We start from the raw sequence: 16,785 nt of genomic DNA, 5'->3' as shown, positions 1-16,785 counted from the left end.
AAAAAAAAAAAAGCAAAAAACAAAAAACCAACCAAACAAAAGAAACAAACAAAAAACCCTAGCAACCTAATCAAGCAAAGAAAGATGATGTTGGAGGAGGAATTATAGTTAGGAGAGTGTGAAACAAAAGAATAAAAATGATTTCCAACCAGGAATAGGATGATTTTATTCGGGGTAGACAAAAAACTCTGCTTAGATTAGAGAGGAGAGGATCTAGTAGCTTAAATAAGATTTAAACTTCAGGGTAGAATGTAGATGATGTGTGGTAGGTTATAATTGTACAGGGTAAGAGTGGAGAATCAGGTCAAGAGGAAATATTTATTTTCCTGTGGAATGTCTGTATTTCTATCATGTATAGTATCTAATGGATTTTAATTAGGTTTTGAATCAAGATTGTTAGCAAGATAACCCTAGTAAAATAAAATTTTCTGTTACTCCCCGATTTTAAAGATTTACTCATACACTAGTATTTGTTTTCCTTGTGTATTAGCAAGGGCTCTGCAGTGTCTTTGGAGACCAGAGTGGCTGGGCACCACTAGCCGTTTGATGGTCACAGCCTGGCTTTTTCGCGGTCTTTGCCCAGCTACCGTGTTTTGTCCTCTGCCCCTAGTTTTTTACCTTTTTTTTTTTTTATCATTGTCTTCATTGTATGGTTCTCAGCAAAGGTTTTTTTTTTTCTTGCATGAAACAGAACATTTTTATTGTCTGGGAAAAATTGGAAATCAATCAGTTTCGTATTTTATGGTGTTTTATGTTTACATCATAACTTCAGAGATGCCCGAACTTTGTTGTCTTTTATTTTATTTATGTTTTAAAATAAATTTATTATTTATTTTTGGCTGTGTTGGGTCTTTGTTGCTGCATGCGGGCTTTCTCTAGTTGCAGCGAGCGGGGGCTACTCTTCATTGCAGTGTGCGGGCTTCTCATTGCGGTGGCTTCTCTTGGTGTGGTGCACAGGCTCTAGGCGCGTGGGCTTCAGTAGCTGTGGCACGCGGGCTCAGTAGTTGTGGTGCACGGGCTTAGTTGCTCTGCGGCATGTGGGATCTTCCCGGATCAGGGCTCGAACCTGTGTCCCCTGCATTGGCAGACAGATTCTTAACCACTGCACCACCAGGGAAGCCCCTTTTTTGTATTTTAAATCCAAGGTCCTAACGTTCCTTTTTCTTTCTTTGACCCAATATCTTGTCTAGTGCCTGTTATTTATTTTTAGTAATGTGTATATTTGTTTATGCAAGAAGATTTTGAGCGTAGTAGACAGGGTCATTGCAGAGTAATCTCATCCAGAATCAATGAGCCAAAACTCGAGTGGTCCAGGAGAACAGTATTTAAAGGAACCTTGGGAGCTTTTTGGGAAGTGAATTATTGAGAAATACATAAGTCAGGTGAGCAACATCATTTCAGGAAAAGAAAGCTCTTTAATTTTCACATCTTGAGATCCAGTTAAAGACCAGAATCTCATCTACACAATATCAGTTTCGTGTCAGTTGAGTATTTATCATTGTCATAAAGTTATTTGGAAACTTAAAGATGAGAACTAACTCAATAATTACTAGTGTTCCAGTGTGCATCCTATTTCCTATCATATTTCCTTTCTTGCTCTTCTCATTCTTTTCTTTTAAAAGGAAATTTTGAAAAAAAGAGGGAGATATGCTAATAAATCCAGTCTGTTTTGTACTTCAAATAAGGTAGAAAGACTTAGGTGATCTTTTTTTCCTTCTCTCCCTTTTAAATGTTGAACTGTGAAGAGGGTAAGAGGTAAGGGCAATCAAGGTGAAAGCTGAAGGAGGATGTGAAGTGAGAATGGAAGGAGATGAGATTAAATTATATATTTCTGTGTGTGGACATGGTTTTATTTCTGTACCTTATAGAAAGGGAAGTGACTTGTTAGGGTTGCTATTGATCATCAGTGCGGGGGTTGTGGAGCCATGTTCTAGACTGATTTACCCTGTCTGAGTTTTTGGTTAGGGAGAGAGAGGTGAGGAGGATAATTAGTGCATTTATGCAGTGCAGTTGGGGGAATTTGACATGGCACTAAAATAATTTGAACTCATCTAAGAAGAGAGTCTGGGAAACATTGGCTTATCTGGTAGTAGAATCTTCGTGCTCTCAGAATGAATGAACAAAATCGCATTAGCAGAGGGAAATGAAGTTGGAGACTAAAATACAACAATATGCATCAAAACCCTAATGGAGAAGTGATACTTAAGGGAAGACTGAAATTGGTAGCTGGGTTTTATTAAAACACGTTCTACTACCTCCGAGTACAAACTGTATTTCACTACTGGCAGCTCTGAATTGATTGTGCCGAAACTTGCTAATCACACAATACATACGCTCTTCTTTTTGTAGGCGGCACTCCCCCTATCGCACACTGGAGCCAGTGCGCCCTCCAGTGGTACCAAATGATTACGTACCTAGCCCAGCCCGTACTATGGCTCCCTCGCAGCAGAGCCCTGTGAGGACAGCTTCTGTGAATCAAAGAAATCGAACTTACAGGTATTTTCTCTACCTCAGCGCAAAATGTGATGGTCATAGTACCATAATTTGTTCAGATAACTTCAGTTAAATCTCTCTCATTTTCCAAGCACTAAGTTCTTTTCCTCACTCTGCTCCCCCAAACCTCATCTGATTCTACCTCTCTCTTCTCATGTTGTGATGCAACTTTGAGCAGCCAGGAAGTTGAAAGAGAACAGTCATCTCAAAGTGCAGATTTCTCTGCAAGATTAATAGTTATTGTTGACCTGAAAAAAATAATTGACCAGATGTGGGAAATTTCAAGTTGTTTTTTGGTGGAACTTTACAGATGAAAAACTATATGCAATAAAACATTAAATATGGGATAGTATATCATGATATCATTACAAATAAAATTAATCAAATAATTTGTTTAGGAAAACTGTTTTTATTATAAAAGAGGTTTCTTCAGACAGCCATTAAACTGGAATAAGAGAAAGTAATATTATTTTTATGTGTCAAGCCCCATGATTTATCACTACGTTTATGGAGAATTTTTTTTCTTTCTCAGTTTCTTTAATACATGCTTATTAAAAGGTAGCCAAAACAAGTTTCTTGAACTCAGCTCTTTTCCTTACTTTATTAAGAAATTCATCTTTTAAGTGGAGGGCTTTTGAATTATCATTTTGTAGCTATATTCATTTCAGAAAATTCTGGAAAATGCTGGTGGTATCTTGCTGTATATCAATACTCATGTTTTGGTGGCTTCTGTTTCTTTAGCAGCAGCGGGAGTAGCGGAGGAAGCCACCCTAGTAGTCGGAGCAGCAGTCGGGAGAACAGTGGAAGTGGGAGTGTGGGAGTCCCCATTGCTGTTCCTACACCTTCTCCTCCCAGTGTCTTTCCAGGTAAAACATGAATTGTGCTTCATCTTCACCTTGCTTGCTGAGTTTGGATTCAATTTCTGATTTAATTACACTGGGCTTTCTTCATAATCAGGGTTTTTTTCCCTCGAAGACTCTGTAAATGCTGAAAAATCTTTATGCGTTTGTTATTTTTAACCAAATGATTTGTGAGTTTATGTTCACATACTTCTCTGTTATTTGGGTTTGTGTCTTTGGTGCTGTGGCGTAGTTGGTGCTTTGAGTTGAGGTTTCACCGGAATGAGTTACGTGTTTAATTCCAGCTGGTGTTATGACAGTGCATGCCTTTGGGCACAGTGGGGTCTCAGTGTGAGAACCATATTGGTAGCAAAGGATTGAGCAGATATAATTTTGACAGTTCAATCTCATGGACTCTGAGAACTTGATAGTCACTGAAATGCTACCCTCTTTTGTCTGAAACAGAAAAATGTACTTGTTTAATCTGAGGACACAAAGTTAAAATTTAGTTTTAAAAACATGACAGAAAAGACGTAAGGATAGAATATTACATATTTAACTTACTTATAATAACAAATAGATAGTTCCTTTTTAAAAATCATGAAAAGAGTTATTTTTCTAAATTCCTTTTTACCTGATAAGATATTTATGTCTGAAATATTTTTATTTTCTGATTTGTATACTTCAAAATGGAATACTGTCATTTTGTAGTGTGTTGTGTTTCATTTTGTATACTATCAATATTTACAGAATGTTAAAAATAACAATATAAAGGGAGCACTTTTCTTCTAGAGTAGTGGCTATCAGGTAAAAAGGAATGCTTTTAATGAATTTAAAATCCTGTACATTACCCTTAGCATCTTGAATTATTTGCTGCAAACCTTAATAATCCTTTAACATAATAAGCTCATTCTTTTTTTTTTAACACTCTCTTCTATTCTTTGGTTATTGATAAGCACCGAGTAGCTAACATTAAGTTCTCTAATGCCGTTTCTAATCCTGCCTGATGGAACTGCCTCATTAATGCTGCCTCTTACTCCTCTTTCCCCTCAGCCCCTGCTGGCTCTGCTGGTACTCCTCCCCTTCCTGCTACTTCTGCATCTGCCCCTGCCCCTCTTCCTGCTACTGTCCCTCCCTCCACTGCCCCAGACACTGCCGCTGGGGGTGCCCAGACCCTTGCTGATGGCTTCACTTCTCCAACTCCCCCTGTTGTTTCTTCCACTCCCCCTACAGGTGAGTATTGGTTTATTCTTTGGCAGGCAGATCCAATTGTCTGGCTCTTCTCTTACTTGGAACTCTGGCTTTATGATTTTTGTTTGTTTGTGGTTTGTATTAAAAAAAAATCTGAAGAATAATGTGCTAACTAGAAAATGGCATGTGACCGAAGAATAGAATTTCCTGAGGGAATCAGGGTAAGGTTTCTCATTTTTCTAGTAGAATAGCACAAATACACATTTTTTATTGCTTGAATTTTATTTACTAGAGATTTGCAAATTTAGTATGGAGCTGTCTTCTCTACAGTTATTTTATTTTATTTTTTTTTTGGCTGTGCCGTTGGGCATGTGGGATCTTAGTTCCCTGATCAAGGATTGAACCCATGCCTCCTGCATTGGGAGCACAGAGTCTTAACCACTGAACCTCCGGGAAGTCCCTTCTATACAGTTTTGAGAAGTTGTTATTAGAAGTATTCTTTGTTACAGGTTATGTCATTAATAAAAAGAAAAGTATGACAGTAGTTTTAAGGTATATTTTATAGGAAATATTTGATATGACAGTTTGAAAGTACAAGTCTATTATAACAGAATTTGTTGCTTATTATAGCAGCACTGGAAACACATAGTTAGGGGGCTTTTTAAGGATTTCAAGTTTGTTTGTAATTTAAGATTGACTGGTGTTTTACTGTTTTAAAATTGCTACCTAAAGTTTGTTTTCATGGCTAAGGAGAAAAAGGCTCAATTCCTACAAAGTATATTTTCAAAGTTAATGCTGGTTTAGTAAACAAGTTCTTATCTACTATAAAAATGTATGTGTTTGGACACACATCACCTTAGCTGGTTAATAAAGTACTTCATAGAATATATGTGCAGTGTTGCTGCTGTATCTAGGTGTTTAAGTGTTTTAGAAGACATCTTAAAAATCCATGTTAATCCATTCATTTTGGATGGTGTTTTATGGCATAGCTTCTGTAACAGCACTTTTTAAGAAAAGCTTTCTGCAGTGGGTGTATGTAAGCATGAGCTGTCCTTTGATCTACATACCACTCTGTTAGGCCACTCTAGCTAGTTAAATATAGAAATCTTGTTATGCTCCTGCATCAGTAGAGTAAGGAATACATCTTGAAATCAGTTGTAGGCCCAGAAAGGACAAATCACCCTCACCTAGAGTCAACATTTTAGTAATTAAATTATAATTTAATAACAGGTGCTGGTTCCTAGTCTGCACTGAATCAACATTTGTTGTATGAGTGAATAATTACAGTTTTTTAACAAAAAGCAAAGTAAATGCCTTATTAACAACTTATATCAATATAATCTCTTTTATGTAGTATCTTTGAATCACCCACCAAATACTTTTTTTTCTTTTCTTTTTATTAAGGTATAATTTATATACAGTAAAATTCACCCTTTCTAGTATGGACTCATGTGAGTTTTGACAAATGTATACAGTGGTATAACCACAGCTACAGTCAAGGTATAGAACAGTCCTATCATCCCCAGATTTCCTCCAAGCCCCCTTTGTAGGCAGTCTTTCCATTTCACTCATTTCATTCTTAGCCCCTGGCAACCTCTTGATCTGTTTTTTTTTTCTTCTAAAGTTTGCCTTTGTAAAAATACCATAAATGGAAGCATATGTAACGTAACCTTTTGGGTCTGGCTTTTTGGCACAGTGCATTTGAGATTTATGCATTATTACATGTTTTGTTCCTTTTTATTACTGAGTAGTGTTCTATTGAATGGATTTACCAGAGTTTGTTTATCCCTTTCCCAATTGAGGGACATTTGGATTTATTTCCAGTTTTGGGTGATTGTGAAAAAACTGCCAAATACCTTCACACACAGACTTTTGTGTGAGCATAGGCTTTCATTTCATTTGGGTAAACACCTAGGGAGTAGGATTGCTGGGTTGTCTGGTAAGTGAATGCTTAACTTTGTAAGAAATTGCATAATTGTTTTCCAAAGTGCTTGTACAATTTTGCATGCCCACCAGCAGTGTGTGAGACTTCCAGTTGCTCTGCGTACTTGTTAGCACATGGTGTTGTCATTATATACATATATACACACGCACACACATATATATGCATATTTAATTTAGCTATTCTCATAGGTGTATAATAGTTTCTCATGTGGTTTTGATTGACATTTCCCCAATGAATAATGATGTAGAACATCTTTTCATGTACTCATTTGCCATCTTCTTTGGTGAAATGTCTGTTCAAATGTTTTTGCTTCCCCTCACACACCTTTTTAATTGGGTTGTTTGTTTTCTTATTGAGTCCTTTTATATTCTGAATATGCCTTTTATTAATTGTGTGATTTGCAAATATTTTCTTCCATTTTGTGACTTACTTTTTCATTCTCTTAATGGTGTCTTTTAAAGAGCAGAAGTTCTTTATTTTGATGGTCTCGTTCATTGCTCTTTTTTTTTTCTTTTTTCTTTTGGGGATTGTGCTTTTAGTGTTGTGTTTACAAACTCTTTATCTTACACAAGGTCACAAAAGATTTTTGTCTTGTTTTCTTCTAGAAGTTTTTAGTTTCAGGTTTTTATAGTTAGGTCTATGGTAATTAAACTATAGTTTTGTTTTTCAGCTCAAAGCAAAATAAATGCTTCATTAATGGTTTGAATAGAGTCTTGATTATGTAGTGTCTTTGGATCACTGATGGCTTATAACATGGGAGGTTTTAGACTGGATCTAACTATATAAAATTCATAATGGTGTTAAATATCAGAGTTTTTAACTTGATTATTCTAGGTTTGTATTAGGGTGTTACAGACTAATGCCTAAAATGCCAGCAATGTGTGATTCAAATGACAAAATATACCTTCTAAAAAATAGCTTATTAGTTTACATGCTTTTACATTTTTATCATGGCTGTATAAATTGACAGTGGATTGTGCTTGAGCTTGACTACTCAAGATTTTTATACAACAGAATTGAGTTTTAGGTTTTGATACTGTCGTATGTATGAAGAGTAAATCCTATAGCAGCTCTTGAGTGCTTCTGTAATATTCTTTATATGAGTATCCATATGAATCCAAGTTTGATAAATTTAACAGTTCCTGAAGATCAGTTTTAGTCATGTAAAACCATTTTACAATCATGGAAAAGAAGAAAAATTGTTGTGTTTTTCTCTTTTCGCCTCTTCCCTTCCCTTCTTCCCTTGTCCTTTCTCCTCTCCTTTCCCCTCCCCTCCTCCTTTTCTTCCGCTCACCTTTCTCTTCCCCCCTCTTCTCTCCCTCACTCTTCCCCTTCCCCCATTCCTCCCCCTTCTCTTTTCTTGCCTGCTCTCTCATGGGTGCTCTAGTACTTGGTCTGTCTGTACAGTAGGCCCTTAGCTAATGATTTTAAGCAGAATTGGAGTCAAGATAAAATTTAGGAACTGGATTGAACTAGGCAATTGGATGGATTAGGAAAGAGTGTCTTCTGTTGGCCTTAGTTGTTGAAGTGCTCTCAGAGAGCAAAATGTATGAAATTGCTGATAAATATGAACACGTTCAGGATCATACTAAAAATTAGATATTTTTGACAACACTTTTTGTGTCTTAGCTTTTTTTCATAATTGTAAATTTGTTAAACTCTAATTTTAAGACAAAATAATCTAAGTTTAGAGAAGGATATTTTTGATTGAAAAATGTGATTTGGAATTATGTCACTTGACCTTTTGCTGAAATATTTTATTATTTCCTTTAAACAAATTGGCTTGCTACCTTAAATTTATTACTATTATTATTATTTTGGAATAAAACTGTGTGTCAAACATTTTTTCTTTTTCTTTTCTAAACGTTTTTCTCATCTTGTTGAGTTTAGTTTTCAGTGTTTAATTGCTGGTGTTTTTTTGGAGGAAGTGAGCAATAAATTTTATTTTATTTTATTATTTTCTTTTTCAAATTTGTTTTTATTTTTGACTGTGTTCGGTCTTCGTTGCTGTGCGTGGGCTTTCTCTAGTTGCAGCAAGCGGGGGCTGCTCTACGTTGCAGTGCATGGGCTTCTCATTGTCGTGGCTTCTCTTGTTGCAGAGCCACGGGCTCTAGGCATGCGGGCTTCAGTAGTTGTGGCATGTGGGCTCAGTAGTTGTGGCTCGCGGGCTCTAGAGCGCAGGCTCAGTAGTTGTGGCGCATGGGCTTAGTTGCTCCACGGCATGTATGTGGGATCTTCCTGGACCAGGGCTCGAACCCCTGTCCCCTGCATTGGCAGGAGGATTCTTAACCACTGCGCCACCAGGGAAGCCCCCCATAAATTTTAATTGTGATGATTTTGAAACCCTATCAAATTACTAATTTAATAAAATCATAATATTAATTAGTAATCTATTTAGATATAGCTTTTCCAAACCTAGTCATAATTTTATTTACCTACTTTGCTGCTTTTGCACTTGGATATACCGTTAACTGAGAAATAACTGTCACCTTGCATTAATATTTGTCAGATGGCAATTAAATTAGCTAAATATTGTTATTTTTAATAATCTTATTAAGATTCAGGCATTGTACCTAAAGTATTTCATTGTCTGAGATAATTTTCTTTTAGTGACAAATTTATGTTCTGTCCCTTTTCCAGGTCATCCTGTTCAGTTCTACAGCATGAATAGACCTGCCACTCGCCATACTCCCCCAACAATAGGGGGCTCTTTGCCCTATAGGCGCCCTCCTTCCATAACTTCACAAACAAGCCTTCAGAATCAGATGAACGGAGGACCTTTTTATAGCCAGAACCCAGGTTAGATTTTCTTTTGCAGTCTGTGGAATATATCTAATTAAAAATCTTCAATTACACAGAAAAAAACCTTTAATTGCGAATGACTAGTACATGGTAGGTGGTTAGTACTATTTGTTGAATGAGTGGAAGAATGAATACAAGGTTGCTAATACTGTATTTTCCAGTTCTCTTTTTAAAAATCAACATGGTTTCCATATAAAGTTGCAGAACTTAATTTTTTTTAACAGTTTTAAATTTATTTATTTATTTATTTTATTTTGGCTGTGTTGGGTCTTCGTTTCTGTGTGAGGGCTTTCTCTAGTTGCGGCAAGCGGGGGCCACTCTTCATCACGGTGCGCGGTCCTCTCACTGTCGCGGCCTCTCTTGTTGCAGAGCACAGGCTCCAGACGCGCAGGCTCAGTAGTTGTGGCTCACGGGCCTAGTTGCTCCATGGCACATGGGATCCTCCCAGACCAGGGCTCGAACCCGTGTCCCCTGCATTGGCAGGTAGACTCTCAACCACTGCACCACCAGGGAAGCCCCAAACTTAATTTTTTTGAACGGAATCTTTTTTAATGTGTTAGTGATTATTTATTTTTTAAAATAATATTTGCTGAACAGTATTTCCTTCTTATTTAATCAGATACCCTTGCTCTATGAATAGCAAATAATGAAAGTTGAGCATACATGAACAGAGTTTATAAGTGGCAAAGGAAAAGGGAAATGACATTTTTGAAGCTGCTTTATGGTGGGCAGTTAGTTATACTATCTTTTTCAATTCTCCTACCAAACCTATAATGGAAAAACTGGGACTTGGACAGATTGATCCAGATATAACAGCCCCCTTTCAGCTGCATCATGCATACAGAACTCATCTGGCACATACTTAATACTAAACATAATCATTTGTTTTGCTTCTTCCCCAGAGAGGGTAAGAGCAGATATTACACTCTGTGACTACTGTGGACATGGTACGTGAACTTACTGTGTTTTTCTGGATTTTTGCCAAGAGGCCAGTAAGCCCATGTGTGATCACCTGTAATATTAGGGGACAGCCCATTCCATCTTGGATGAGCCCTGAATTGTATGGAGCTGAAATCTGTCTACCTTTTGGTGAAACCTTGTTATATCCTTTGAAATCTTGCAGAAGAAATTTGATCCTCCTCTTACATAAACAGAGCTTAAAGAATGCTTTTATATTTTTTATATCATTTGATTCTTATAATCATGTGATCGTTTTCATCTGTATTTTACAGGTGAGGAAACAGGCTGAGGTGATAATCAAGTTAGGATTTGAATTTAGGTCATCTGACTCAAAGTTCCATGTTATTTCCATTGTACTATCCTATCCTACCTACCTTCATATTAAAAAAAGTCTTTCTCTTACCCTCCCAAGGGTAGGAGGGTGGGATGGAGGATGCCAACATTGTAATGTAAAGTGCATGAGAACCTGAGACCTTGTCAGTTTTTTAATCTGTTATATCCTGGGAATAGTGCTCAGTAACTACTTGTTGAATGTGAAATGAATCTCTTGTTAACTTTATTCAGATCCCCTCATTGTTTTGGGTTCCTCTTGTAAATTAAATACCATAAATGACTATATAGTCTAACCAGTGCACACTGTAGTGTGATTACCATCTGCCTATATGGAAATAGACTTCTTTTTTAAAAAATTTACATTAGATTATTTAATTTGAGAAATATACATGTGCATTGTTTTACCCAGCGATCACATTATGAGTCTTAAAAAGGAGTAGTTTTTCTTTTCCTAGTAGTTAACTATGACCAAATTAAAATCTATAACCTTAAAATTTGGGGGGTTATTCTTCTCTTATTTGTTTTTAAATTTTGTTTTACTGAAGTATAGTTGATTTACAATGTTGTGTTGGTTTCAGATGTACACTAAAGTGATTCAGTTATACATATATCTATCTATCTCACTGCTGTCTTTGACCACACTTAATGATTTTGGGTGTGCCATTCTTTTTAACTCATTTTGAGCTCCATTTTGACAAATATGCCTGTCTTTTCTCACATTCTACTTTTAAATCATGTGTTCCAAACCCATATTTGTACAGGTGCTATTTTGTACTTAAATGAATATTTTATTTTTAAATTTTAATTTGTTAGATATGGCCTGTTCATAGCTCTGCTGAAGATAAGCTCTCTCCCTGACCCTCTTGGAAGTCTTGACAATTATTTCTCATGACCCTTATGCCCTTCCTTACCCTTAAATAGAGTTTTGAAAGAATGGTGTCAGTCCAAAATGGGGCAATTCTGTAATGGAGCTGAGAGATGCTTTACTGTTACAGCTTGGGACCAAGTGTACATGATATTCAGAAAGTATATACAAGGGTATTTCATGCTGTATACATGTACATACCAAAATACTGGTCTTATGAAAACCCTGATTAAAAATTCCACCTCTTGGTGGAATTTATTTGAAGGCTATTTATTTAAATGTGTTTTAAGTACATATTTTAATACTTCTTTGTAAGTCTGATTTTAACATACTTGAAAGTATATGTTAAAGTAGAAAAATAACCTACTCTAAGAATGATGTTAATGAAAGTATTTTTCACACTCATGGGAAGTATAAAGTGAATTGAGATTTTTTTTTTTACATCTTTATTGGAGTATAATTGCTTTACAATGGTGTCTTAGTTTCTGCTTTATAACAAAGTGAATCAGTTATACATATACATATGTTCCCATATCTCTTCCCTCTTGCGTCTCCCTCCCTCCCACCCTCCCTATCCCACCCCTCTAGGTGGTCACAAAGCACCGAGCTGATCTCCCTGTGCTATGCGGATGCTTCACTAGCTATCTACCTTACGTTTGGTAGTGTATATATGTCCATGCCTCTCTCTCGCTTTGTCACAGCTTACCCTTCCCCCTCCCCATATCCTCAAGTCCATTCTCTAGTAGGTCTGTGTCTTTATTCCTGTCTTACCCCTAGGTTCTTCATGACATTTTTTTTTCTTAAATTCCATATATATGTGTTAGCATATGGTATTTGTCTTTCTCTTTCTGACTTACTTCACTCTGTATGACAGACTCTAGGTCCATCCACCTCATTACAAATAGCTCAATTTCATTTCTTTTTATGGCTGAGTAATATTCCATTGTTGAGCCTTCAGCATAATGTGTGAGGCAATTTAGTTAGTTTGTTTTCATGTACTTCTCTCAATTAAGTTCTGCCTTTCTTCTCCGGGGATTTGGTAACTGTTTAAAGAGGCTGGCTACAACTCAGTTGAATAATCAGAGTGCTTTTTTCTAAACTAAAAAAAAATTTTAACTAAATTATGTTCTTTGAAAAGTTCTTCTTGCAACACTCTTAATGCTTTGTAAGCCAGTATTCGAAGGCTGTTAGATGCACTTTCATTTTATTTGCATTAGATTATTATGTAAGTCTCTTGTATTATTACCACTGGTCTTACAGTGGTCCTTGTTTTTTCATATTTAAAATGAGAAAATTTGTTGTGCTTTCTCAAGTAGCTAATTCCCTGGTTTAACAGTGATCCCAGATTTGTGTTTTATGAGCATATTTTTTGCAGCTGGAGGCTTGACATGGATTTGTGCTTCTGAGGAAGTGAGCTGACAGGCTGGGATTCATGTGACTGTAAATTCAGTGAGGTTTTCTGTGAGCTGTAAATCTAACAGCACTGCTACTATATTTGGTTTGAGTTTGAAATGACGTTATAACATAGGAATTAAAATAAGGAGCACCCGCTGCGTAGTGCCAAGTCCTAAGAGCACAATAATTGTTTTCTAATGAGATTATTTCAGAAGCAAGTTAATGAAAGGAACACTTCATTTAGAACATAAAATGAATCCTATTTGGTTCTCATTGTTTCTTAATCTAATCCAGCCAAAGAAATAGGAATACTAGTTTATCATTCATCTTGTCATCAGCAAGGAGTGTCATTGAAACAAATAGGGCTAATCACAAGTTTTAACAGTTTTTACTTTCAATATAAATATGAAGCACCTTGGTGGTAAAGAAGAATATGCATATGTATTTGTACATGTACATTTACATACATTAACCTAGTTTGGTAAGTGTCTTAGTTTGGGCTGCTATAACAAAGTACCATAGACTGGGTAGCTTATAAACAGTAGAGATTTATTTCTCACAGTTCTGGAGGCTGAAAGTCAGAGATCAGCATGCCAGCATGGCTGAGTTCTGGTGAGAACCCTCCTGAGGTTGTAGACTGCTGTCTTGTTGTATCCTCACATGGTGGAAAAAGAGAGAAAACTCTCCATGGTTTGTTTGTTTGTTTGGCAATGCCTTTTAAAAAAATTTTAAATATAATTTTTAAAGGTTACTTTCCATTTTACAATTATTACAAAATATTGGCTCTATTCCCCATGTTGCATAATATTGTGCATCCTTGAGCCTGTCTTTCACCCAATAGTTTATACCTCCTACTCCCCCCTGCCCCATATTGCCCCCCTTCACTGGTAACCACTAGTTTGTTCTCTATACGTATACTGTGAGCCTGCTTCTTTTTTGTTATATTCACTAGTTTGTTGTATTTTTTAGGTTCCACATATAAGTGATATCATACAGTATTTGTCTTTCTCTGTGTGACTTATTTCACTTAGCATCATGCCCTCCAAGTACATCCATGTTGCTGCAAATCCATTTTGTTCTTTTTTATGACTGAGTAGTATTACAGTGTGTGTGTGTACATCCTCTTAATCCATTCATCTGTTGATGAACACTTAGGTTGTTTCCATATCTTGGCAATTGTAAATAATGCTGCTGTGAACATTGGGGTGCATGTATCTTTTCAAATTGTTGGGGGGTTTTTCAGATATATACCCATGAGTGGAATTGCTGGGTCATATGGTGGTTCTGTTTTTAGTTTTTTGAGAAATCTCAGTACTGTTTTCCACAGTGGCTGCACCAATTTACCTCCCCACCAACAGTGTGCAAGGGTTCCCTTTTCTCCACATGCTCACCAGCATTTGTTATTTGTGTTCTTTTTGATGACAGCTATTCTGACAGGTGTGAGGTGATATCTCATTGTGGTTTTGACTTTTATTTCCCTGATGATTAGTGATGTTGAGCATCATTTCATGTGTCTGTTGGCCATCTTCATTTCCTCTTTCAAAAAATGTCCTTTCAGTTCTTCTGTCCATTTTTTAATCGGGTTGTTTTTTTGATGTCGAGTTGTATGAGCTGTTTATATGTGTTGGATATTAATTCCTTATTTGTCATGTCATTTGCAAATATTTTCTCCCACTTAGTAGGTTGTCTTTTTGTTTTGTTTATGGTTTCCTTTGCTGTGCAAAAGCTTTTAAGTTTAATTCGGTCTCTGGAGTTCTTTTATAAGGGCACTAATTCCATTCATTCAGGCTCCACCCTCATGAGCTAATCACCTCCCAAAGGCCCCACCTTCTAATACCATCACATTGGAGGTTAGGATTTCATATGAATTTTGGGGAGATATAAACATTCAGTCCTTAACAGTAAGGAATCAGTAATATGGTGTTTAAGTACTAAGGCCTTTGGTAAAAGATATCTTACATTTTACTACTTATATTTTCTTTTTTTAAAATTTATTTATTTTATTTATCCCTGGCTGCATTGGGTCTTCGCCGCCGCGCGCGGTCCTTCTCTAGTTGCGGGGAGTGGGAGCCACTCCCTGTTGCGGTGCGCGGGCCTCTGACCGCGGTGGCCCCCCTCGCTGCAGAGAATGGGCTCCAGGCGCACAGGCCCAGTAGTTGTGGCCCACGGGCTCCAGAGCACAGGCTCGGCAGCTGTGGCGCACGAGCCCAGCCGCTCCGCGGCATGTGGGATCCTCCCGGACCAGGGCCCGAACCCGCACCCCCCTCATTGGCAGGCAGACTCCCAACCACTGTGCCACCAGGGAAGCCCCCTACTACTCATATTTTCTTACAACAAAGACTAAAAAAATCTAATTCATAAAGTGGAATGTTGGTTCCAAGCAGTGTGAGTGTATATAGTTAGATGAGAAAGAGGAATTTCTGAATGAGTATGGTGTTTTACACAGGGAAGATATCAGGCTTCCCTGAATGATATTAAAAACAACTAAAAAGACACAGTGAGAAAACAATGTTGGGTTGGTGATATTGTAAAAGAAAAGCCATAACGCATATTCTTTAAATGATAGCTAACTTACAGCATCACCATAAATCTCCAGAAGAATTCAGATGTGGTGGGGCTTTAGCAAAGTATAGAGAGCAATCAAGAAGCTATTTTCCAGTCCTCATTTTAGGCAGTCTTTAGCTTTTGTTAGTGAATGTTTACTCTAGGGAGAACAAAAAAGCTAGAAAAACCCGAAAAGTTTAAGTATATTCTCAGATGACCAAGTAAACCAAATAGACCCTTTACATCGATTATTAAACACAAGTTATGTTTTTAAACTGTGTGGATTAATTTGCTACTTTTTCTCGGCATAATGTCAAACGATGTTTTTTTTTCACTTGAAAAGGAATAAGAAAAATGGCCCAATTCTTTTAACCCTTCTGAGACTACAGGAGTGATAATTATTTGGTAACCCTATTCTTTTCCATCAAAAAAGCTTCCCTTACTGAGTATGATTAGTTAGGTTCACTTTTAAATACTCCTTGTTCTAAGTTACTATCCATGTTTAGAAAATATTTCACTCTTAAAATAAATTGCTTAAATTATTTCCCTCACTGGAATGTAAAATATTTGCAACTAAACTTGAATGGGCTGTCAGATGTATGGCCTCTAAAGGTGATATCGTTAATGGTTTTAGAAATAGTATTTAGAGTGGTTATTTTGTCTAATTTTCTTAGAGTATTTGTAAAGCAGTAAAAAAAAAAAAAAGCCTAATTTTTCTTCAAAACTCTTTGTACATTTTAACCTCAAAGAAGATGCTCCAGGATTTTGTAAATAACCAGGAAGGTCATACTTAGGAAGTCTGTATATTTCATCAGCACAGACTCATCCTCGAAGTTTGGTTTGCTTGCAGAGCCTTTTACAGTTTGTATACCTCCGTGTTGCTGAGTGAATGTAAGCTATAGTCCTTATAGTTCTCCTTAAGATCTCTCTATAAACTCCAGTCTCTTCTCGAGCCTTTCTCTTCACGTTAACTTCATTATTGTGTAGTTTGAACGTAATATTACTGAATCTAAGCTTAGAGACGTTTCGGTGATTAGGGAAAGGGTTTTGTCTTGTGAGGAATCATCTTAGCGAAATAGCATGGAAACAAATTGATAGTTACTTTCTGCTCTTGCCTGTTCATGAGATACCTCAGACTAGAACTGATTATTGCAAACAGTTCGTCACATCACAGTCCTGCTTAAATTCTCCTAAAATAGTTCATTTTCAGTTCGACTCTGAGGAAGATAAATCTAGTCTAAAGTAGGATCTTCTGGTTCACAGGTTTTCTGATGAAATCTCCATGACCAGAAAGAAAATGCTGTAGTAACTAAATTAATTTGGACCATGATGTAAAAAGTTTGCCCTGGGCAAAAAAAGTAGAATTTGGGGCAACCTTTGTAAACTCCATATGGAACTGAATTTTTTAACATGCGTTG

The 16,785-nt window shown here is 36.7% G+C and overlaps 2 protein-coding genes across 39 annotated transcripts in view; one reads left to right on the top strand and one right to left on the bottom strand.

Annotated features, from left to right (window-relative positions):
* The window catches only part of ABI2 (abl interactor 2), a 103,376-nt gene that overhangs the window by 68,638 nt on the left and 17,953 nt on the right, over window positions 1-16,785 (top strand). For 10 of the 38 annotated variants that reach the window (XM_060152255.1, XM_060152248.1, XM_060152254.1 and 7 more), the window contains 3 exons: window positions 2,350-2,496; window positions 3,235-3,359; window positions 9,109-9,267. In XM_060152255.1, the coding sequence (XP_060008238.1) occupies window positions 2,350-2,496; window positions 3,235-3,359; window positions 9,109-9,267 (431 nt within the window). Of the gene's footprint in view, window positions 1-2,349; window positions 2,497-3,234; window positions 3,360-4,385; window positions 4,566-9,108; window positions 9,268-16,785 lie in introns of all 38 variants that reach the window. The other 28 variants (XM_060152256.1, XM_060152249.1, XM_060152288.1 and 25 more) reach the window with 7 other exon arrangements.
* Window positions 13,286-16,785, bottom strand: part of RAPH1 (Ras association (RalGDS/AF-6) and pleckstrin homology domains 1) — a 120,395-nt gene continuing 116,895 nt past the window's right edge. Inside the window, exon 16 of the mRNA XM_060152243.1 lies at window positions 13,286-13,537. Within this exon, the coding sequence (XP_060008226.1) occupies window positions 13,409-13,537 (129 nt within the window). The 3' untranslated portion in view covers window positions 13,286-13,408. The remainder of the gene's footprint in view (window positions 13,538-16,785) is intronic.

The sequence above is a fragment of the Lagenorhynchus albirostris genome, chromosome 6 (assembly GCF_949774975.1).
Source record: "Lagenorhynchus albirostris chromosome 6, mLagAlb1.1, whole genome shotgun sequence".
In the NCBI taxonomy this organism is placed as follows: domain Eukaryota; kingdom Metazoa; phylum Chordata; class Mammalia; order Artiodactyla; family Delphinidae; genus Lagenorhynchus; species Lagenorhynchus albirostris.
The sequence above is the reverse complement of the archived record's forward strand: the minus strand, read 5'-3'. Positions and strand labels throughout refer to the sequence as shown.